This window comes from Ambystoma mexicanum, chromosome 2q, assembly GCF_040938575.1.
Source record: "Ambystoma mexicanum isolate Mex_15411 chromosome 2q, UKY_AmexF1_1, whole genome shotgun sequence".
Taxonomy (NCBI): domain Eukaryota; kingdom Metazoa; phylum Chordata; class Amphibia; order Caudata; family Ambystomatidae; genus Ambystoma; species Ambystoma mexicanum.
This window is the reverse complement of record NC_090924.1, coordinates 280,702,249-280,725,783: the sequence shown is the minus strand read 5'-3', so window position 1 is coordinate 280,725,783 and position 23,535 is coordinate 280,702,249. Positions and strand designations below refer to the sequence as shown.

The window sequence follows — 23,535 nt, the reverse complement described above, 5'->3', positions numbered from 1 at the left end:
ATCGGCAGCAACGACGATTAAGGCTGCCAACGCCTTGGCAATCATAGCCCGCTACGACAGGGAGTTGTGGTACAAGATCGCCCCCCTGCTGGACTTCCTACCGGACGACAAGAGGGCAGAGGCCCTAGAGATCTTGCAGGAAGGTGAAGTGGCGTCGGACCACGCCATTACGATCGCGACGGACATCGCTGACACTGGATTTCGGCAGTTGGGCAACGGCGTGTGCCTTAGGCGGCGTGGATGGCTCAAGGCAACGGACTTCCGGCAGGACGTGCAGACCAGAGTCTTGGACATGCCGTTCGACGGGAGCAACCTGTTTGGGAAAACAGTGGACGATTCCCTACAAGCCATCAAGACGGACACGAAGACGGCCCGGGCTCTTGGTGTTCTCCAGCAACGACGGCCACCCTTTCGGAGCACCGGAGGCAAGCAGGGTGCCTCCAAAGGTTCCGGCGGCGGATATTCCACCTACCGTCAAGCGGCCCGTTCGTCGTCACAGGAAGCCTACAGGGGACGAGGAAAGTCGGGCGGACCCCGCCGTCATCGCCAGGGAGGACAAGGCGGCAAAGCCTCGTCGAAGCAGGACTGAACCGGCCGTGGGGTCGGGCCCCCACCGAAGCATCCCGGTGGGAGGCCGGCTGGCGAACTTAGTCAGCGTGTGGGAGTCCATCTCCACCGACCGTTGGGTGCTGGACGCCCTGGCCCAGCGTCACGCGCTCGAGTTTCTAAAGAAGTGCCTGTGCGTCCCCCCCGTGGCCAGGAAGGAACATCACGTCCCTCAACTTCTCTTGGAGGTAAAGGCGATGCTCAAAAAAGGCGCCATCGAGCTCGTCCCAAAGAGGCTTCGGGGCTCCGGAGTTTACTCAAGATACTTCCTCGTGAAGAAGAAGACAGGAGGATGGCGTCCCATCCTGGACCTACGACGATTGAACAAATTCATCAAGGCACAGAAGTTCCGGATGGTCACCCTCCAGCACGTCCTGGGTCAGCTGGAGGAGGGTGATTTCCTGTCGTCGTTGGATTTGGAGGATGCCTACTTCCATATCCCCATCCTAAAGGGACACCGAAAGTTTCTCAGATTCGTGGTCCAAGGGCGTCACTACCAGTTCAGAGCCCTTCCCTTCGGTTTGAGGTCGGCACCCAGGGTGTTCACCAAGTGCCTCGCACCGGTGGCGGCGCGGCTGCGCCTGGAGGGGATCCACATCTACCCCTACCTGGACGACTGGCTCATCCGAGCAAAGACAAGGGAGCTCGCCGCGGAGCACACGGCGAGGACCGTCCAACTACTCACAGACCTGGGATTCTCCATAAACTACGCCAAGTCCCACCTGGTGCCCGCGCAAGACGCACTGTTTCTGGGAGCGAAACTCGACACAGTAGCGCTTCTGGCCTCTCCCGTCAGAGGAAAGGACGAGGGCCATCTTGGGCAAGGTGCAGCGGATGCTGGTTGCGGACGCGGCCAGGGTGAGGTCCATCAAATCCCTCCTCGGAATGATGTCGTCTTGCATTTATCTCATCCGCTTGTGCAGGCTTCGGATGTGCCCGTTACAGGAGTTCCTGGACGCTCGCTGGATCCAGACGACGGGCAGCTTCGAGGACAGGATCACACTCGACGAGAGCTTCCGACGAGCGATCCGGTGGTGGGGCACCCGCGCGCATCTGACGGCGGGCATGGACTTCCAGACCCCGGGCCACCAGAAGACAGTGACCACGGATGCCTCCCTGGAAGGGTGGGGAGCGCACACCGAAAATCTGCACGCGAGAGGCCTTTGGCTTCCGACAGAGAAGTCCCTCCATATCAACGTCCTGGAGCTCCGTGCAGTGTTTTGGGCCCTCAGGTCCTTTCTTCCGTCCCTCAAGGGCAAGGTGGTGAGGATCTTCACCGACAACACCACCACCATGTTCTACATCAGGAAGCAGGGCGGTACCAGATCCCCAGCCCTGTCCAAGGAGGCTCAGGATCTGTGGCATTGGGCCGTCGCCCAAGGGATGTTTCTGGTGCTGTTTCATCTGGCAGGGATAAAAAACACCATCGCCGACTCGCTCAGCAGAGAGCTGCGCTCGTGCCACGAGTGGGAACTACGACAGGATCTAGTGGACCGCCTCTTCCGACGGTGGGGCACACCCCAGATCGATCTGTTCGCGACCAAGTGCCGGAGGTTCACCAGCACGTTTCCCCAGCCGAGGAGCATGGGCGATGCTTTCTCGTTCCCCTGGGAGGGCCTGTTCCTATACGCGTTCCCTCCATTGCCGTTGCTGATCCGGCTCATCAACCAGCTCAAGAGGTCACGGTGCAGGATGATCCTCGTCGCACCTGCGTGGCCGAGGCAGATATGGTTCCCGGACCTTCTGGACTTGTCAGCGTCCCCGTCAATCAAGCTGCCAGTGGACGCGGATCTTCTCTCGAGGGAAGGAGGCGCCATCTTCCATCACGACCCAAAGTCGCTGAACTTGGAGGCCTGGCTCCTGCAGCGTTAGAGTTTGGAGGTTACGACATACCGGCCGACTGCAGAGAGGTTCTTGCAAAGGCCAGGGCGTCCTCAACTCTTAAATGCTACGGACACAAATGGAAGAGGTTCTCTGTCTGGTGCCACGCACAGAAGATTAACCCTCTACGGATTACGGCTCCTCAAGTACTGCCGTACCTACTGTCGCTGGCCAAGGCTGGACTGGCGCACGCTTCCATCAAGATTCATCTTGCTGCGATCTCCCGATACACCAGAACCACGGGACGGACGTCTTTGTGGTCTCATCGTCTGGTGAAAGAATTCATGAAGGGACTGTTCAGGTCGTTCCCGCCGGTGAAGGCTCTGGCCCCGGCGTGGGAGCTCAACGTGGTGCTGACCAAGCTCATGGGACCTCTGTTCGAGCCTCTGCACTCAGCTCCGTTGAAGTTCTTGTCGTGGAAAACAGCGTTTCTTGTGGCCATCACCTCCGCACGACGGGTGGGAGAGATCCAGGCCCTTTCCTGCAAGCCCCCGTACTTGACTTTTCACGACACAAGGGTAGTGCTCAGGACGCACCCCTCCTTCATGCCCAAGGTGCCGTCGGACTTCCACCTCAACGAACCCTTGGTGTTGCCTGTTTTCTTCCCGTCGCCTTCGTCGACGGCTGAAAGGACTTTGCACTCGCTGGATGTGGCTAGAGCGCTGAAGTTCTACGTGGACCGCACAAAGGGTTTTCGGAAGACGTCACAACTTTTTGTGAACTTTGGACCTGTCAATCAGGGGAAGGCTCTCTCAAAGGCTTCCATTTCCAGATGGCTCTCCGGCTGTATCATGTACTGTCATCGGTTGGCAAACCGACCTCTGCCCGGCCGTCGGAGAGCCCATTCCACCAGAGCGATCGCAGCTACCACGGCTAACCTATCTGGTGTGCCCCTGCTGGACATCTGCAGGGCTGCTACGTGGAGGTCGATGCACACCTTCACGAAATTCTACTGCGTCGACCGGGATTCCAGGGTGGGGTCCAGGGTCGGCCAAGCAGTGCTGCGCAACCTGTTCGCCTAAGGTGAGCCTGGTGAGAAGGTAAGAGATGCTTAATGTTGAGTTGTTGTATTGCTTAATGTTGAGCCTGTTGCTACCTCCCGTGGTTGTGCATGTGTGTACTGCTATGTATTCTTTTATTCATGAGCATGTGAATCCATGCCAGACCCCATGCTGGAGAAGGAACGAGTTACTTACCTGTAACTGTTGTTCTCCAGCATGGGTCTGGCATGGATTCACATGCGAACCCTCCCGCCTACCCCTCTGCGGCTCTTCACTTGGTCATACTGTGTCATATCCTCCGTTTCCCCTCCCAGGCCCACGTCTTACTCCCAGCCTCCCGCTTCTACACCACAAGCGCAGGGTAACACTCGGACATCCCGCAACCCACGCCAGTCCTCGTTCAGACTGCGACCATTCTTTTACTGGCACCTACCTTGGCGTTGCTATCCCAAACAACGTTGGTATACAGGATCACGAAACAACGCTGGGCGCTCGCCGCGTTGTGTTACCAGAAGGAGAAAAACAAAGCTCCTCGAGTCACGTGCTTCTACATCGACGGCTGCTCCTTTCACTACGAGGGTCACCTGATCCGACTCCACGCTCCCGGAGCAGAATCACGTGATCCCTGTATGTTGTTAAAAGAACGAAGGAAACAATCAACAAACGCTTCACAGCTGCCTCATTCCTGGAGTGCTGCATAGCGTTTGGTTATCACGTTTGGAACTTTGGCTCATTCGACCACGGAACTCTCACGGATTGAACTGCTTTGCCCTAACACTTGCTTGGAACTCTGGCTTACTCGACCACAGAACTCTCACGGATTGAACTGCTTTGCCCTAACACTTGCTTGGAACTCTGGCTTACTCGACCACGGTACTCTCACGGATTGAACTGCTTTGACCTAACACTTGCTTGGAACTCTGGCTTACTCGACCACGGAACTCTCACGGATTGAACTGCTTTGCCCTAACACTTGGTTGGAACTCTGGCTTACTCGACCACGGAACTCTCACGGATTGAACTGCTTTGCCCTGACACGTGCTTGTGATACTCCTGCCGGTCCCAGAGATCCTTCCTCCCCTATCCCTTCAAAGTGTCCGGCCCATCAGACGGGGGTAAGCTTACACACGTTGATTCGCCTTACTGCATTGCCAGTTGTTTTTTCTTAACTGACCTAACCATTATTGCCTTACAGCGGTCAGGGGGTCCTTCCGGCGTTCCCGTTTCCGGCCTTCAACACTCTCACCTGTGGCCTCAAAGATTGCACTGACAGTAATACCTGAATCTGTCAGTGTGGTACTTTGGGACGGAGGTCCTAATAATCTGCACGACCATCAAGTACAACAGAACATACTGCCACTTCACGTGCTACCAAATCTGAAGATGGCTGCCAGAGGCGGAGCTTAGGGAGATGGCAGTCATTGGTTGTGGTCAGTATGACGCAGAGATCAGTGATTGATTACTACTACGAAAGACAGATCAGAAACGAAACTGATACTGATTTTTCTTTACCGAGGATTCGCAGCCTGACGACGGGGAATATTCATGAGCATGTGAATCCATGCCAGACCCATGCTGGAGAACAACAGTTACAGGTAAGTAACTTGTTCCTTACTTACCACTGCAACTTACTAGACCCAGCTCACCCTATCTTACAATAGAGTGCTGGAGGGGTTACCTAGTATCCCCTTCGTCTAGATTCTCATGTAACATTTTTTGTTATCCTTTCCTCACTGAATGGCTGGTGGCAGTGGTTTCGTTTGAACTACCATGGTATGGCTTTACCGCGGGCTGCGTTCGCAGCTACAGTAAAGCACCCATGGGAGACATCTTTGTCAAAATGGCGCCGGTCTTCTTTTTTCGCCTTTTTTTTGTGGAAAGATCCTTCTTGAGATTTACTCTGCGTGCCAAACCAGGTTTGGTCTCTTTGTTCATTTTGCCTTTGGTGGGATTCACGAGTGAACCCCGCCTCTGGCTCCAGAGTGTCTGGGGCAGGCAGGAAGTGACGGAGGTGCCCGAAACTCCCTGTGCTTAGTCTCCGAGGAGACGCAAATGCACTCTGTGATGATTGGCCGGCTGACTGTCTGGCAAGGACGGCCACCCTGCTGGGTGACTGACAGCTAGGCTGGAGTGAATGCGAGGGAACTGAATAAAAAGCGAGTCTTTTGGCTTGGAAGGCAGAGCCGACCACTGGACGAAGGTACTGGAGAAGAACTTGAAGAGGACGCTTGCTGCAACTCCTGGACCACTGGTTTGCCCGGTGAAGCCCTGCTGCAGTGCTGAAACGCCAAGTTCGCATCAACAGAGATGCCCTTGCACGGACGACTTCTCCCCTTGAGTTGGTGGGACCAATCAACTCCAAAGTTAGCCACCTGGACATCCATCTCAGAGCTGGTTACATTTCCAGAGTTGCTGCTAGAAACCGTATAGCCAGGGAGATGAACACCAGATTGTTTGCGTTGCTTTTATGCTGGCCTAGAGCTTTTGGAAGATCCTCCGGACTCCCAGGAAGCAGGACTGGCCGAGCCTGAGTCCCCTCAACAGAGTGCAGGACCCCAAAAGCAAGGAAAGTCCATCTTGACAGCCAGGAACCGCAGTGTTGCTATTTGCGATATACACGAGGAGCTGAAACACTGAACAGCCACTGAAAGTGAAGTTACCCGGGTGCGATTTTTGACCGTCCCAGTGCATTGCAGGAGTCCACCAATGTCCTCCCTCTTGTCCCCATGACTGAGGCCCAGGAACAGCGAGATCTGCAGAGCTGCACAGGAACAGAGGTCATCTGCTGCATCTTTTTCTTCAGTTCTAAGGTACTGTAAAAAGTCTGAGAGAACTTACCTCGTACTGTAGAGTGCTTGTAACATCTACAACTCATAAGTCTAATCAGCTTGTTCTCCAGCATGGGGTCTGGCATGGATTCACATGCTCATGAATATTCCCCGTCGTCAGGCTGGGAATCCTCGGTAAAGAAAAAACCAGTATCAGTTTCGTTTCTGATCTGTCTTTCGTAGTAATAACCAATCACTGGTCTCTGCGTCATACTGACCACAGCCAATGACTGCCCTCTACCTAAGCCCCGCCTCTGGCAGCCATCTTCAGATTTTTACCGCACGTTCATGTGTTGGGATCCTCGTGCTATTGCTCTCGATCGTTAGTGCTATTTTTTCACGTTTTTCTCAAAAACTTCGTTTTTTTCGGTCAAAAGAGCCTCAAGCTCCACCGACTCTCCATCCGATCAACGGGGACCCGTGTCGGATTCGACTGCGCCCCTCAAGGGTGAAGATTTCGTCGAGGTACGCTTTTGGAGGACTCCAGAAGTTTTCTCAGGCCCGTCCCGGACATGGCCCAGGAGAAGGGAAGCTCGACGCCCGGAAAGCTGTTCAGGGTCTGCCCTGGATGCCAGCTGCAGAACGTCTTTAAGGAGGACGAACACTCCTTTTGTCTCTACTGCTTACATGAGGACAAGACGCACGTGGAGAAGGACTGTGCGTTTTGCGGCAACATGTCGGAGCGGACCATGAAGGACCGCCATCAACGTCTCGCCAACTGGCTGGAAGGGAAGAGCCCGTCCGGCGAGAAAAAGAGGAAGAAATCCGAGCGGTCTTCTAAGACCTTTGAGGACGCCCCGGCGGCGGGGGTCCAACACAAGGCCAAGCACCGCGAGTCCGCTGGCACCGGGAGCGCTGAACGGTCGGGCTCTACGGGCGCCAGGCAGGGCGCACCCTCCCCGGTACCATCAACCACGAGCCAACGCTCTGGGTTGGGTAAGAGGAAGGCCGAGCACCCGGCGAAGCTCCTGGAGAGGCCCCGGTCGAGCTCGAAGGCCCCATCGGAGGGGGAGCGAGGCAGTGCCCCCCCCCTCAAGGATAAGGCGGTGAGCGCACCTAAGGTGGTGAAGGCCTTAATCCATCCGGCCAAGGCCTGTATCGAGACTGTCGCGGCGGCCCTGGCTCAGACTGTGGAGGCTACGCCAGTGGTGGCGACCTCGGGGCTCAGTGTCTCCCTGCCACCTCGGAGGGAGTCCTCTTTTATGCCCATCGATAGGACCCACGTGAAATCTCCGGCGGAGAAGAAAAAGGGGGGGGCAGGGTGTCGTCGTAGACTCGGCTTCAACCTCGGAGGAAGAGCTGATCGAGGTCTTAAACCACGGCCTCGGCGTGGAAGAAGACCGGCCCGTCGGGATGGATCCCGACGCGGGTGACGACATCGTCGAGGGCGCCGACGGGGCCCCTGATCGCCCGTCGGATTCCCCCCTACCAGCGCCGCAAGACAACTCGGCGGCCATTTTGTTGGCTATACAGTCCTTATGCTCGGAGATCAGGACGAGACTACCGTTGCCAGCGGAGGAACCACTCCCGTCGGGGGACCCAGAACCGGGACCTTCTGGCGTTCCTCCTCCCAAGAAAAGAAGGATTCACCCTCCACCTCCTTTTCAGCTGTCGCGCCCCGTCCAGCCCTCCTCCCCGTCCACGACTCGAGGGGATGATACGGGGACTGACACGGACGACGACGTCTACGACGAGGATCTTCCGTCATCACCTCCCACCAGGGCTTCACCGCCCGACGAGATTGGATCGTTCCACTCAATGATCGCCAGGGCATCCGAACTTTTCCAACTCTGCCCTGAGGAGAAGAAAAAGGAAGGATTCCTTTATCAACGGCGCGAGGCCAAGAGGAAGACGGTCCTCGCGGTGCCTCTACTGGACGACATTTGGGATGAGGGCCTCGCCCTCCTCAAGAACCCTTCCACGACGCCAGCTAGAAGAGACCGGTACGAAAAGAAGTACCGGGTCCCGGACGCGGCCCCCCTGTGCCTCCGGGCGCAGCCTACCCCGGACTCCGTTTTTTTCTCCGCAGCGGCCAGGAAGAAAGCGGGGGGGGGGTGCGGCCTCCACATCGACTTCCCCGCCGGACGGCGAGGGAAAGACATTGGACTCTATGGGACGCAGGGTCATCTCGTCTGCAGCGACGACGATTAAGGCGGCCAACGCCTTGGCTATCGTGGCCCGCTACGACAGGGAGCTATGGTACAAACTGGCTCCCCTGCTGGACTTCCTACCGGACGACAAGAGGGCGGACGCCCTGGAGATCCTACAGGAAGGTGAGGTGGCGTCGGACCACGCCATCACTATTGCGACGGACATCGCCGATACGGGATTTCGCCAGTTGGGCAACGGCGTGTGCCTTAGCCGGCGTGGATGGCTCAAGGCTACGGACTTCCGTCAAGACGTACAGACCAGAGTCCTGGACATGCCGTTCGATGGGAACAACCTGTTTGGGAAAACAGTGGACGATTCCCTTCAGGCCATTAAAGCGGACACGGAGACGGCCCGGGCCCTTGGGGTTCTGCAACAACGACGGCCGCCCTTTCGGAGCAGCGGAGGCAAGGGCGCCTCCAAAGGCTCCGGCGGCGGTTTCTCCACCTACCGTCAAGCGGCCTGCTCGTCGTCTCAGGAGGCCTATAGGGGACGAGGCAAGTCGGGCGGACCCCGCCGTCGTCGCCAAGGAGGTCAAGGCGGCAAAGCCTCGTCGAAACAGGATTGAACCGACCGTGGGGTCGGGCCCCCACCGAAGCACCCCGGTGGGAGGCCGGCTGGCGAGCTTCGTCAGCGTGTGGGAGTCCATCTCCACCGACCGTTGGGTGTTGGATGCCTTAGCCCGGGGCCACGCGCTCGAGTTTCAAAGAAGGTGCCCGCGCGTCCCCCCCGTGGCCAGGAAAGAGCTTCACGTCCCGCAGCTTCTCCGGGAGGTAAAGGCGATGCTCAGGAAGGGCGCCATCGAACTCGTTCCAAAGAGGCTTCGGGGCTCCGGAGTTTACTCGAGATACTTCCTCGTGAAGAAGAAGACGGGAGGATGGCGCCCCATCCTAGACCTGCGACGTCTGAACAAGTTCATCAAGGCTCAGAAGTTCCAGATGGTCACCCTCCAGCACGTCCTGGGTCAGCTGGAGGAAGGAGACTTCCTGTCGTCGTTGGATTTGGAGGATGCCTACTTCCATATTCCCATCCTAAGGGGGCACCGAAAATTTCTCAGGTTTGTGGTCCAAGTCCTTCACTACCAGTTCAAAGCCCTCCCCTTCGGACTACGGTCGGCACCCAGGGTTTTCACCAAGTGCCTTGCACCGGTGGCGGCGCAGCTGCGCCGAGAGGGGATCCACGTCTACCCCTACCTGGACGACTGGCTCATTCGAGCCAAGCCGAGGGAGCTCGCCGTGGACCACACGGCAAGGACCGTCCAGCTTCTCACGGACCTGGGATTCTCCGTGAACTACGCCAAATCCCACCTGGTACCCGCGCAAGACGCACTGTTTCTGGGAGCGAGGCTCGACACAGTGTCCCTTCTGGCCTCCCCGTCGGAGGAGAGGACCAGGGCCATCCTGGGCAAGGTACAACGGATGTTGGTGGCCGACGCGGCCAAGGTGAGATCCATCAAGTCCCTCCTCGGAATGATGTCTTCCTGCATCTACCTCATTCCCCTGTGCAGGCTCCGGATGCGCCCGTTGCAGGAGTTCCTGGACGCGCGCTGGATCCAAACGACGTGCAGCTTCGAGGAAAGGATCACACTCGACGAGAGTTTCCGACGAGCGATCCGGTGGTGGGGCACCCGCGCGCATCTGACGGCGGGCATGGACTTCCAGACCCCAGCCCACCAGGAGACAGTGACGACGGATGCCTCCCTGGAAGGGTGGGGAGCGCACACCGAAAATCTGCACGCAAGAGGCCTTTGGCTCCCGACGGAGAAATCACTACATATCAACGTCCTAGAGCTCCGTGCAGTGTTTTGGGCCCTCAGGTCCTTCCTTCCGTCCCTCAAGGGCAAGGTGGTGAGGATCTTCACCGACAACACCACCACCATGTTTTACATCAGGAAACAGGGTGGAACCAGGTCCCCAGCACTGTCCAAGGAGGCGCAGGACCTGTGGCATTGGGCCGTCGCCCAAAGGATGTTTCTGGTGCCGTTTCATCTGGCAGGGATAAAAAACACCATCGCCGACTCACTCAGCAGGGAGCTGCGCTCGTGCCACGAGTGGGAGCTACGGCAGGATCTAGTGGATCGCCTCTTCCGACGGTGGGGCCACCCCAGATCGACCTGTTCGCGACGGCGACGAACTCCAAGTGCCGGAGGTTCGCCAGCAGGTTTCCCCAGGCGAGGAGCATGGGCGATGCTTTCTCGTTCCCCTGGGAGGGCCTGTTCCTTTACGCGTTCCCTCCATTGCCACTGCTAATCCGGCTCATCAACCAGCTCAAGAGGTCACGGTGCAGGATGATCCTCGTCGCACCTGCGTGGCCGAGGCAGATATGGTTCCCGGACCTTCTGGACTTGTCAGTGTCCCCGTCAATCAAGCTGCCGGTGGACGCGGATCTACTCTCCAGGGAAGGAGGCGCCATCCTCCACCACGACCCGAAATCGCTGAACTTGCAGGCCTGGCTCCTGCAGCGCTAGAGTTTGGAGGATACGACATACCGGCCGACTGCAGAGAGGTTCTTGCAAAGGCCAGGGCGTCCTCGACTCTTAAATGCTACGCACACAAATGGAAGAGGTTCTCTGTCTGGTGCCACGCACAGAAGATTAACCCTCTACGGATTACGGCTCCCCAAGTACTGCCGTACCTGCTTACGCTGGCCAAAGCTGGACTGGCACACGCGTCCATCAAGATTCATCTTGCTGCGATCTCCCGATACACCAGAACCACGGGGCGGACGTCCTTGTGGTCTCGTCTGGTGAAAGAGTTCATGAAGGGACTGTTCAGATCGTTCCCGCCGGTGAAGGCTCCGGCCCCGGCGTGGGAGCTCAACGTGGTGCTGACCAAGCTCATGGGACCTCCGTTCGAGCCTCTGCACTCGGCCCCGTTGAAGTTTCTGTCGTGGAAAACAGCGTTTCTTGTGGCCATCACCTCCGCACGACGAGTGGGAGAGATCCAGGCCCTTTCCTGCAAGGCCCAGTACTTGACTTTTCACGACACGAGGGTAGTGCTCAGGACACACCCCTCCTTCATGCCCAAGGTGCCGTCGGACTTCCACCTCAACGAACCCTTGGTGTTGCCTGTGTTCTTCCCGTCGCCTTCGTCGCCGGCTGAGAGGACTTTGCACTCGCTGGATGTGGCTAGAGCGCTGAAGTTCTACGTGGACCGCACAAAGTGTTTTCGGAAGACGTCACAACTCTTTGTGAATTTTGGACCTGTCAATCAGGGGAAGGCACTCTCGAAGGCTTCCATTTCCAGATGGCTCTCCGGCTGTATCATGTACTGTCATCGGTTGGCAAACCGACCGCTGCCTGGCCGTCCGAGAGACCATTCCACCAGAGCGATCGCAGCTACCACGGCGTTCCTTTCTGGTGTGCCCCTGCTGGGCATATGCAGGGCTGCTACGTGGAGGTCGACGCACACCTTCACGAAATTCTACTGCGTCGATCGGGATTCCAGGGAGGAGTCCAGGGTCGGCCAAGCAGTGCTGCGCAACCTGTTCGCCTGAGGTGAGCCTGGTGAGGAGGTAAGATGCTTAATGTTGAGTTTGATGTAATGCTTAATGTTGAGCCTTTGCCACCTCCCGTGGTTGTGCATGTGTGTACTGCTATGCATTCTTTATTCATGAGCATGTGAATCCATGCCAGACCCCATGCTGGAGAAGGAACAAGTTACTTAACTGTAACTGTTGTTCTCCAGCATGGGTCTGGCATGGATTCACATGCGAACCCTCCCGCCTACCCCTCTGCGGCTCTTCACTTGGTCATACTGCCACTTCACGTGCTTCCAAATCTGAAGATGGCTGCCAGAGGCGGGGCTTAGGTAGAGGGCAGTCATTGGCTGTGGTCAGTATGACGCAGAGACCAGTGATTGGTTATTACTACGAAAGACAGATCAGAAACGAAACTGATACTGGTTTTTTCTTTACCGAGGATTCCCAGCCTGACGACGGGGAATATTCATGAGCATGTGAATCCATGCCAGACCCATGCTGGAGAACAACAGTTACAGGTAAGTAACTTGTTCCTTGCCCTACATTTGATTCTTCTTTTCATCAAAGACTCATAAGAACTTGTGGAAAGACTTTTCTATTTACTTAACAGAAGTGCTTCATCCCATACAAGGCTTTTGCCCATTGACTTTGGCTTAGCCTATTGAACTGAATGACTCTTCTAGGAAAATCTAAAAGTACTTGCCTGCTTAAGAATATTTGTGGTCTCTTGTTGTTCTAATAACCTTTGCCTTTTACCAACTTTTAAGAGTATTCTAAATGCCAACGGTACGATATTAATGTCCCCAGCACCCTAGTTATTGAAGTCACCTGTGGGTGTAGGTTGTGTCTGTAGCCATCCCAAAAGGGTCTTTACTGATTTAGAAACTAAGAGTGTAAAGTATTGAAGTGTATATGTGTGTTACTATTCTATTGCTCCCTTCGGAAGAAGGCTTAATAACAGACTGATAAATTAATAATGGTTTATACAAGAAACCTTGAGTGTAAGAGTTTTTTTTTTGTGTTCATCATTTTTATTGATTTTACCAATTTTGTGTGTTTTGAGCAATTTTGAGAAATTCTCCCTTCTTCGGAGTTCAGTTTCTATTTCAGTTTGTTCATTTGTGGGTAAGTAGTAGGAGTAAACTTTTTGGATTAACGAGTGCTTTAAGGTGTCACATCATCTTGGAGCTCGTTCGGGGGCGGTAGTTGCTCTACTTTGGAGCATTCTGCTAACGCTACTTCTAGGATCTTTGCCGTTGTGATTTTCCAAGAGGTTTTTTTCCCACTCACTAGGTGGCTCCACAATGTTTTTTTCATGCAGGGTGAATGGCTCTAGGAGGGGGCTGAGGTATGCTTTTCTTAGGACAGGTGGCGCACTGATTCTGTTGCAGATATGTCCTTTCAGAGTTTATTTGAATAACTGTAACTGTAGATCTCTGTGTAACTCTACTACAGCTCACATAACAATACCTCTGAGCAAGTGCAGCTGGTAGTGTGACTTCATAGAGACATCAGAGATGTGAGGAGAGAAGGGAGTGTGTGGAGTCGAAGATGACTGAAGAGAGGCCAGCCAGAGAGTGACAGGAAAGGAGGGAGCAGATGTGCCGATGAGGGGAATCTCTCTTACTGGCATGAAGGCAGAGATCCTTGGCGGCACACCACTCTTGGATAGCAGACAGACAGTCCGAGATGAGAGAAGAAGAGGTGGCTGAAGGGAGCCTGAAAATGAGCCGAGTGTCATCCGCGTAGCACTGAAAGTTTGTAGAAATAGAGATAGAGGAGAGGAAGGACCCAAGTTGGACCTAGGAGGGTTGATCGGAGAGGAAAGAAGTCAAACAAGCCAGGGCCTGATCGGTGGTACTCAGGTTATCACGGAGACGGTTGAGCAGGATGGCATGGTTGACCACTGTGTCAAAAGCAGAAGAGAGATCCACAGGGGGTGTTGGAATCGAGGTTGGAGAGCAGGTTTTCACAGATGTTAACAGTTTCCATGCTTCTGGCAGCTCTGAAGCCAGACTGATGGTCATGGAGACAACCAACAGATTCAGTGTGAAGAAAGAGCTGGGAGATGGTCAGCATTTCCAGGGGTTTGCCCAGGAAAGGAGTGATGGCAATTGGGTAATAGTTAGCTGGGCAGGACCGGTCAGCAGATGGATTCTGAAGAAGAGGGTGCACAGGGGAGTGCTTCAAGGGGAAAGGGAAGACTCCAGTGGCAAAGGAGTGGTTGCAGAAATCCGCCAGAGCAGGAGCCAGGGTGTCAATTTGGTCCTCGATAGTTTTGGAGGAACAGGGGTCAACCTGTTTTGACAAGACTTTCATGGATCAGACTTGTCTAGAAACCTCGTCTGGGGAGACCAGGGGAGAGGTGGCTGAAGAAGGGCCAGAGGAAGAGCAGGGAGTAGAGGGAGGAGGCTGAGAGGAAGGGGGAGAAGACAGGATGTCCTAGGTTTTTGAGATGACATGACAAGCCATAGCTCTGCAGAGAGCCTGGGAGGAGACAGGAGAGGTAGAGACTGCACCAGGATTGGCCAGCTCCTTGCAGATTTCAAAGAGTTTGGCCCAGTTGTTAGATGCCACAGAGATGTGGGCTTAGATGTGGGCTCACTTCTTGGCACGGACAGAGAGCTGGTATTGCCTTTGGAGCAGGCGGAAGGCCAGTTTGTCAGAGGATGTACCTGAAGCACGCCATTTCCTCTCAGCCACCCTGCACTTGCGTTTTAGGGTGACAAGGTCTTAGTCTTACCAGGTGTTGCACTTGGCTTTGGGCTTCAAGCAAATTCTCATGACAGCGGCAAGAACATCAAGAGTATCTGATATCGCATAGTGGAACATGGAAAGGGCTGTGTCAGGATGTGAGTCAGCCAAAGGGGTGGGGGGCAGAAAGTGGCGGCAAAAGCCTCAACTGACACACGCTTCATGGGTCGGATAACTGAGAAGGAAGGTGGCCGTGCTGGAGGTGGCTTGGCTTGAGCGGTAGAGAGGGTGAGCTGGGAGGAAAGGAGAAAGTGATCACTCCAGGAGAAAGGAGTGGTGAGAGGGATAGAAAGAGGAAGGTCTGAAGACATCAGAACATCCAGAGTGAGTCGGGCCAGAGGGGAGAATAGAGAGTGAGAGTGAGTCGCATAGTTCGCGAAAGAGTCCGGAGGAAGGACAGGAAGCATCCAGGTGGATGTTAGTCACAAAGAAGAAGAAGGAGGAGTTGAGTGGTCGAGACAAGGAGGGAAGAGGAGGGGTTCGCCCACTCAGAGGGGAAGGAGGAGATCTGACCAGGTAGCCAATAGATGGTAGCCACAGTAAGTGAAGGGCCAGGACAGAGAGAGAGCCTGCAGACCAGGCATTCAAAAGAGGAGTAGGCCTGCATAGGAATGACAGAGGCAGGGATCCACTGTAGATCAGGGCTACACCCCCTCCGGAACGGTTGGATCTGGGCACGGAGAGGATTTTGAAGCCATCGGGGAGGAGAGTGTCAAAGCTCGTGACGGAGCTGGCCATTAACCATGTCTCGATGAAATCGAGGTCAAGTTCTTCAAGGAGGCGGCAGATGTCAGAGGAGTGTTTGACAGCAGAGCAAGAGTTGAGAGTGGCAATATGGAGACGTTTGCTGTCCTTGAAAAACTTCCGGGGAGGGGTACACATCAGTGATACACCCTGCAGAGGTGTAGAAGAAGCCCGAGGGGGGCAGAAGAGGAAGGAGGAGAGGGCAAGGTAACCGAGGAGAAGACAGCCTTAGGGGGGGGGGGGGGCAGCAGGAGAGGAAAGGAATTTGATGAGGCACGGGAAGCATCTATAAAAGAGGATAAGGTTGGCCTGAGGTCCTTGGAGGAGTGATGACCTTAGAGGAGTGGAAGGTCACCAGGAGGGCCTCCCACTGGGTGGCACCATTAATGGGAGGAAGAAGAGAAAGGAGAAAGCACAAAGACCACCAAATGAAGAGTCCATAGGTCTGGCGGGGGAACAACAACAAAGAGGTCGGTGAGGGTTAGCCTGGATATCACTGATGGCCCGACAGGCACAACACATCCCTCAGCTCCTGCAGGAAGTACGGGCCATGCTAATAAAAGGGGCAATAGAGTGGGTTCCAAAGCGACTCCGGGGCGCCGGAGTTTACTCCAGATACTACTTAGTAAAAAAGAAGACTGGGGGCTGGAGGCCCATTCTCAACCTGCGGCGACTAAACAAGTTCCTCAAGTCAAAACAGTTCAGGATGGTCACATTGCAGCACATGCTCGGCCAACTGAAGAAGGGGTCTTCCTTACATCGCTCTATCTACAAGACGCCTACTTCCACATCCCCATTCACGAGAAGCAATTACCATTCCTGCGCTTCGTTGTTGTCACTGGGACCTGAGATATCCTCGTCGGAGAAAGTTGATTCTGATTCTCCACCCTCCCCTAGCTCCTCACCTTCTTCTTTCCTTTCCGTACCCTTCTCTCCTCTTCTTCTAGGTCGCTCCTTTTTTTTGTGTAGATAAGGACGGCCACGGAAGGAAGCCAACGTGCTACCCAAAAAAGGGTGCCCGGGCCCCCCTCCGGGAACTCCAATAAGGGGAAAAAGCCCTAAGGCACAAAAAAACCCTGAGCGACCCCAGAGATGTAGTCTTGAGACGGGGCCAAGCAGAAGAGATGGTCGGCGGAGACATTCTGAAGGAGCTCCGGAGGAAGGCAGTCCAAAGGAGAAGGATGATCACTTGAGGAAACAGTAGTTGGCAGTCCAAAAGCAGGCCAGGGTCTGGTACACTGAAAGCAACTGTAGAAGGTGTCCAAGCGGTAGAGTAGACAATCCGAATTAACAGGCCAGGATCTGGTACACAGGGAATCCAGCAGGAAGATGATAGGAAACAAAGGAGGGGACTAGTACTGGAACACAGAATGGAGAAAAGGTAAGGAACACAGAGTGAAGGTAAGATGGGACGGGGGGTGGGCTAGAAGACTGGAGGGAGAGTAAAAGGGGAATAAGATGAACGGAAATAACAGGGGGAAAAGAGCTCAGCGCAAAGAGGAATCGGGCTAGAAGGAGAGGAGTAAGGAACCCGATAGGGATCGGGGACCGACGGAGAAAATACACGAGCGTGAAAGCTGCGAAAAGCACAGAGCGTAGAGCACTCTTCGAAACAAGGAAACCGGAAGCGTTGCAACGCGTCCGCGATCCGGAAGCGAAAGGCTTTAAGCTTCCGAGTCGCGTCTGCGCGCAACACTAGAACGGTGCTAAAGGAGTACGTGACGGGCAAGCGGAGCGTATGATGTGCTAGTATCTGCACCGCCAGCGGCTCCACAGGCTCCACCTGCCTCGTGGCATGACAGTTGTACAGGGAAAGCACTACCAATTCAAGGCCCTTGCTTTGGGACTGAAGTCGGCGGCCTGGGTGTTTACAAAAGTGCCTGGCACCAGTGGCGGCCCATCTACATCTGCAAGCCTCGTCGACTGGCTCATCCGGGCCAAGTCAAGGGAAATCGTTGTTACCACACAGACAGGACCGTCCGGCTGCTGATGGATCTGGCATTCTCTGTGAATTATCCGAAGTCCTGCTTGATTCCATCGCAGGGCTTTCTGTTCCTGGGGGCCAGGCTCAACAGTCTCCTGCCTGGCGGCCCCATCAGAAGAGAGGATTGTGGCCATTTTAGGCAAGGTGCAACAGCTTGGCCCAGAGCCAGAAGATCACCACGGTGCGGGCCATCAAGTCGCTGCTCAGCATGTCATTGTGTATCTACCTGATCAGACTCTGCAGGTTGCGGACGCGATCCCTCCTGGACGCTCGGTGGATCGACGTGTCTGGAACCTTCGCAGACAGGATTATTTATCGCCAGGGGCACGGATTTCCAGAGTCCCCCCATACCAGTAAACAGTCACCACGGACGCTTCCCTGGAGGGCTGGGTAGCCCACACGGGACGTCTCCACGCCATGGCCCTGTGGCTGCTGGAGGAGAGGGATCTCCACATCAGTGTCCTGGAACTGTGAGCAGTGTTCCGGGCCCTCAGGTCGTTTCTTCCGTCCCTCAAGGGCAAGGTATTGAGGGTCTTCACGGACAATACCACCACAATGTTCTACATCTGGAAGCAGAGGGGTACCAGATCCCTAGCGCTCTCCAGAGAGGCGCAGGACTTGTGGCACTGGGCCATCGCCCAGGGGATGTTTCTCATGGCGGGAGTCAAGAACACCATCGCCGACTCCCTCTGCAGGGAGCTGCGCTCTTGCCACGAGTGTGAGCTTCAGCAAGATCAAGTGGACAACCTCTTCCTCTGATGGGGCAGACCCCAGATTGATCTGTTTGCGATGGCGACGAACTCCAGATGCCAGCGATCCGTCAGCAGGTTCCACCAGCCGGGCAGCATGGGGGACGCGTTCTCCTTACTGTGGGAAGGCCTGTTCCTGCACACATTCCTGCCATTGCCTCTACTGCTTCGAGTTATCAGTCAACTCGAGCAGTGCTGGTGCAGGATGATCCTCGTCGCCCTGGCATGGCCGAGGGCTTTTTGGTACCCGGCCCTTCTCAGGCTGTCGACGTCACCTCCAGTCAAGCTGCCAGTGGTCGTGGATCTGCTCGCTAGAGAAGGAGGCTCAATCCTGCACCATGACCTAGGATCCCTGAACCTGAAGGCCTGCCTCCTGTAGCCTTGGAGTTCGGTGGGTACAAGCTGCCGGCAGACTGCAGGGAGGTCCTTGCCAGGGCCAGAGCATTGTCGACTCTTAAGTGCTACGGGCACAAGTGGAAGCGTTTCGCGACTTGGTGCTGGATGCGGAAGATTAACCCTCTGATGATCGCAGCCCCTCAGATCCTTCTGTACTTGTTCTCCTTGGCCAAGGCATGGCTGGCGCACGCCTCCATCAAAGAGCATCTTCCAACTATCTCCCGTTACAACAGGTCTCCGGGACGGTCTTCTCTGTGGTCACACCGCCTGGTCAAGGAGTTCCTCAAAGGACTGCTTTGATCGTTCCCGCCGGTGAAGGCACCTACCCTGGCGTGGGAACTCAACATGGTACTGACAAGGCTCATGGGGGCCCCTTCGAGCCTATGCATCAAGCTTCTCTCAAGTTCCTTTTGTGGTAAACAGCTTTTCTTTTGGCCATCACCTCGGCCAGGAGGGTAGGTGAGATACAGGCCCTGTCATGCAAGCAGCCTTATCTGACTTTCCTCGAGACAAGGGTGGTGATTTGGACGCACCCTTCTTCATACCAAAGGTTCTGTCCGAATTCCACCTCAACAAGCCTTTGGTTTTGCCTGTGTTTTTTCCAACGCCTTTGTCACCGGCTGAAAAGACTTTGCACTCACTGGATGTGGCGCGTGCTCTGAAGTTCTATGTGGCACGCACAAAGTGTTTCTGGAATACATCTCATCTTTTCATGAACTTTGGTCCTGTGAACCATGGGAAAGCTTTTTCCAAGGCTTCCATTTCCAGGTGGCGTGGCTCTCTGGCTGTATTGCGCAATATCACTGGTTGGCAAACCGACAGTTGCCCGACCATCCGAGAGCCCATTGCACCAGAGCGATCGCTGCGACAACAGCGTTCCCGTCAGGTGTTCCCCTGCTGGACATTTGCAAGGCTGCTACGCGGATGCCTACGCACATCTTTACAAGATTCTACTGCGTCGACTGGGATTGCAGGGAGGAGTGCAGGGTCGGCCAAGCAGTGCTATGCAACCTGTACGCTTGAAGGTGAGCCTGGTCCGGAGGTAAGCGTAATTGCTTCTGTTGAGCCTTGCCACCTCCCGTGGTTGTGTATGTATGTATGTACTGCTATGTTTTCTTTATTCATGAGCATGCAAATCCATGCCAGACCCCATGCTGGAGAAGGGACAAGTTACTTACCTGTAACTGTTGTTCTCCAGCATGGGTCTGGCATGGAAAGTGCAAATGCTTGGTGGTTTAGTTGATAAAACTATGTAGGCGAGATACTGATGGTATCTAATGTCATAAACACAACGAGAATAAGCATTGGTACATAGATATTTGAAAGATAGATCCACAAAAATATTGCTCTCCATTAGTAAGCTGGTTAGGCGCTCGGGGTTAGCAGTTTCTCCTGCACTTAAGTGCAGAAATCCAACTTTCTCCAGTGTCTTGCTTTATGAACAGCCCTATTCTCTGCAACAAAACCTAATACAGTCCCAGGTAGGCATTTAGTCGGGCATTGGGATGGAGGTTCGGCTCTGTATGCAGGGAGTGATGTAAATGACAGTATGAGATCATGAGCACCAGTCTCAAGTAGGCCACCATATTGCTAGTACAGCAATTTAATGATAACTTTTGATGATCGTTGAGGTATGATCGTTTTTACATATGATAAACAACATTTATTTTCCACTGTCCCCTCTTCCAGGTTTTACAGCATATTCTCAATCCAGCGTTCTTGTACAGTTTTGAAAAAAATGAAGGGGAACAGCTCTTGGGACCCCCCAATCCAGAAGGGGACAATCCAGAAAGCATCACCAGCGTATTTATAACAAAGGTACGAGAAGCAGTTACTATTTATTAACTATGTAAACATCGACCGCCACCTGATATACGTTTATAGTCCTTGTGTCCCCTCAGTAAATCTAGTTAGTAGACAAAGGCATAATTGGAAAGTGCTTTAGCATCTGAACTAGTTTCTCCCCAAGGATACGGAACGTTGATTAAGAAATTTTGCTTTAATAATGCCTTTTCAATTGCAATTTTTATTCCCCAATCTTATATCAACATGGAACCGCACCATATAAACCTATTTCTGAGGCTTGTGAATCTGCTTGAATTCAGGTGCTTTGCATAGGCTGCCATTTAGTGGTTGGTTCGGAGAATAACACTGTTTTTCAGACACGAAAATAGGGCATCAACAGGGTGTTCTGTCACACTATCCCTGCTAAGTGTGCAGGTACCCATCATCCCTCATGCATTGACGTCCTATGATTCTTTTTTTCCACCAACGGTTAGTCGCATGCAAGCTGAGTATTAAAGAAACGGTACGCTCTATGCTGCTTCACTGCCTCTTTGAAACTGAAAAAACACTTCACCGTCCGTGAGTCGGACACCCAGATCGCACGATGCTGCTCGACAAACACTGCCGCATAGGGAGTGCATAGGGAGAATGGGGGAGGGGCACTGTTGGTCTCGATTAGAATGCTCTTGAAACCCTGTTCTTAGTTTCGTTGGAGGTTTAATCAGGTGACACCGAACTCGGGAATTTACCACCCACCCTAAGCAGGCACAGACAAATGTCTTCAAATGTATTCCTTCTTCCCATGGAGTGCTCATCTATGAAATACTTATCCCAGTGCAGCTGTTCTCTGGAAGCTTTTCTGCTGCCAGGGGGTGCATTGTGATTCCATTTCGGCTCCGCCTGACACCTCTATGTGCCCTGCGCCGGACATGATGTTGAGACCAGTATATATTGCGGCGTTGTGCCCCGTGTTCTCTGTTCCTTTTTTCCATGCACTCCGTTAGCTAATCTGGAACATGCTGGTCAAGCTTACATTTTTTCTCTATGCCATGCCTACTCCGTTGAAGGCCTCGGGCTTCAAGCAGTGGGCGGACTGCGGCTGGCAGATGTCAGTCTGGGATCTGCACTGGAATTGTCTGCATCACTTGGGCGAGGACCACAACACCCAGGATTACGGGTAGTGCTAGTCATGCTCCCAGAAGGCCATCTGGGAAAGGGCAGCATTACTCTTCACGTTTGTCTACAAGGCGAAGGATGATGCTCCACAGTGTCGTTCAAGGTCTCACGGCATGGACTGCCTCTCTGAATAAAGGGCTGCTCTGCGCAAGGAAAAAGGTAAGCGTCAGAAGAAGTGAGTGAGTCCTCACACCTACATTCCTATTCGAAAAAGAAAACTCACTGCTCCAGAGTGTCTCTATTGAATGGCCATCGCAGCTACCCTTTCCCACCCAATTCTTAACCCCAGGGGAATGGGAGAACTTCAGACTGAGGATGTTGGACCACTTTTCCAAAGCGCTGATGGCTCCAGCTTCAGTGTCTTCGCTGCTGGAAACAGCAATGGCCCCTTTGGCTGCTGCATCATCGGGCCTTAACTCTTCGATTGCGACAGGCAGGGTTTCCGCTGGGAACCACTCCTGCATGCCTATGGGCTTGTTCTGGACCTGAAGATGACCGAGGTCCCTCTGTGCCAATAGACCTTGCTTTCGGGTGCCGAGACTCCGATTTCATTGTCAACGGTGCCGATTAGCATTGTTGACACTGCACCTCTGCTGGAATAAGCTTCATTCCCTATGGACACCTTTTTTTTTTTTTAAAGATGTACGACATCTATGACCAGGAGGGTAACCAGGTTCCCTTTAGATTAGAACCTCTGAGTTCTAGGGAGGTGAGGGGATTTCCCACAGGAATTCTACAGAGAAGACAAGCATGTGCTGGGACTGGCCGAGGACCTGAAGGTCACCAGTGGCCTTGATGCCTCCCTGCAGATGGGCATTTTGCCACCACGCAAGCCCAGGAAAGCCTCAAACCGCCTTCCAGCGTTTCATGGCTAAGGTTGCCAGTACTCTGGGGCTGTTGGCTCCGTCCAGGTTTCAGTATGAACTGTGACATACCGAACGATGCCCCCAAGAAGGAGATGCTCCTGCCCTTCAATTTGGCAGTAGAGGTCCCCGTACAGGAGGTTTGGGAGAAACCTGCCTCTGTTCTGGCAGTGGACAGAGTGATGAATCTGAGAATGCCATCCCTTCTCCCCTAGGTGGAAACCTTTCCCATTGGGCCAGGGTGGTGCGTCCATAGTACAGTTGTCCCCCTGGAGGTGGTACACAGAGGGAGGATCACATGGGGAAGCAAGCCCCATATGGGATTGGGCATGACTATTCTCAGGGAACTCGGTATGCCCCGCTTTAATACACTCAACCCATTCTCCAATGCCAACTCCTCCTTCCCCCTCTCTAGGTAGAGCCAATGTGTTCTGTTGTCAAATCAGTCAACCTAATATACTTGACAAGACTGAAGTCCTAAATAATACTGAGCACCTTGCATCTGGTTTTAAAATAAGCACTGTGAACATCATGACCTAGAGTTCAAGGATCACTCTGGAGAAGCAAAGTGAGCTGTCTAGCTTCTCAAGGAATGTCATTGGCTCAAACGAATGCAACAATCCAGCGTGGGCGTTCAAAAGGAGCTCAGCTGGGATGCAAGAGGAAAAATATCTGAGGAGGAACTGCGGGAGCTGTGCACCGGGCAAGGAGACGAGAGCTGCAAGGGACGCCGTGATCGGAGGAAAAGGAGTACCTGGACCTGGTCCAAGATGGAAGGACCACTCTGGCTGCTGTCGAAATGAACCACTGGACTCCCCACACACTGGTGAAGCACCTGCGAGGAAGAGCCACTGCAGACCTTGTGCATACCCGAACGCTACCGGAGCCTCGAGAAGCAACACAGCTGCTCGGGAAACACTGGTACCTGCAACGAAGAAGCAAACAGGTACGCGTGTTACCCTGTTGTCGTTAGAGATCTGGGGAAGCAAAGGGGTAAAAACAGAAGCTGCAACAAGAGGGTCTGGAATCCTGAGAAGGGCTTGTGAGTCTGGGACCGATATGGAAGTGAAAGTATAAGAGGTTCTGTGACCGCGAGGAATAAGAGGAATCATATATTTGGCAGGAGAGTAAACCAAACGG

At 54.1% G+C, this 23,535-nt stretch overlaps 1 protein-coding gene across 8 annotated transcripts in view; it reads left to right on the top strand.

Moving 5' to 3' along the window:
- The window catches only part of TRRAP (transformation/transcription domain associated protein), a 2,065,012-nt gene that overhangs the window by 1,075,112 nt on the left and 966,365 nt on the right, over nucleotides 1-23,535 (top strand). For all 8 annotated transcript variants that reach the window (XM_069647248.1, XM_069647247.1, XM_069647244.1 and 5 more), the window contains one exon: nucleotides 20,261-20,389. In XM_069647248.1, the coding sequence (XP_069503349.1) occupies nucleotides 20,261-20,389 (129 nt within the window). The remainder of the gene's footprint in view (nucleotides 1-20,260; nucleotides 20,390-23,535) is intronic.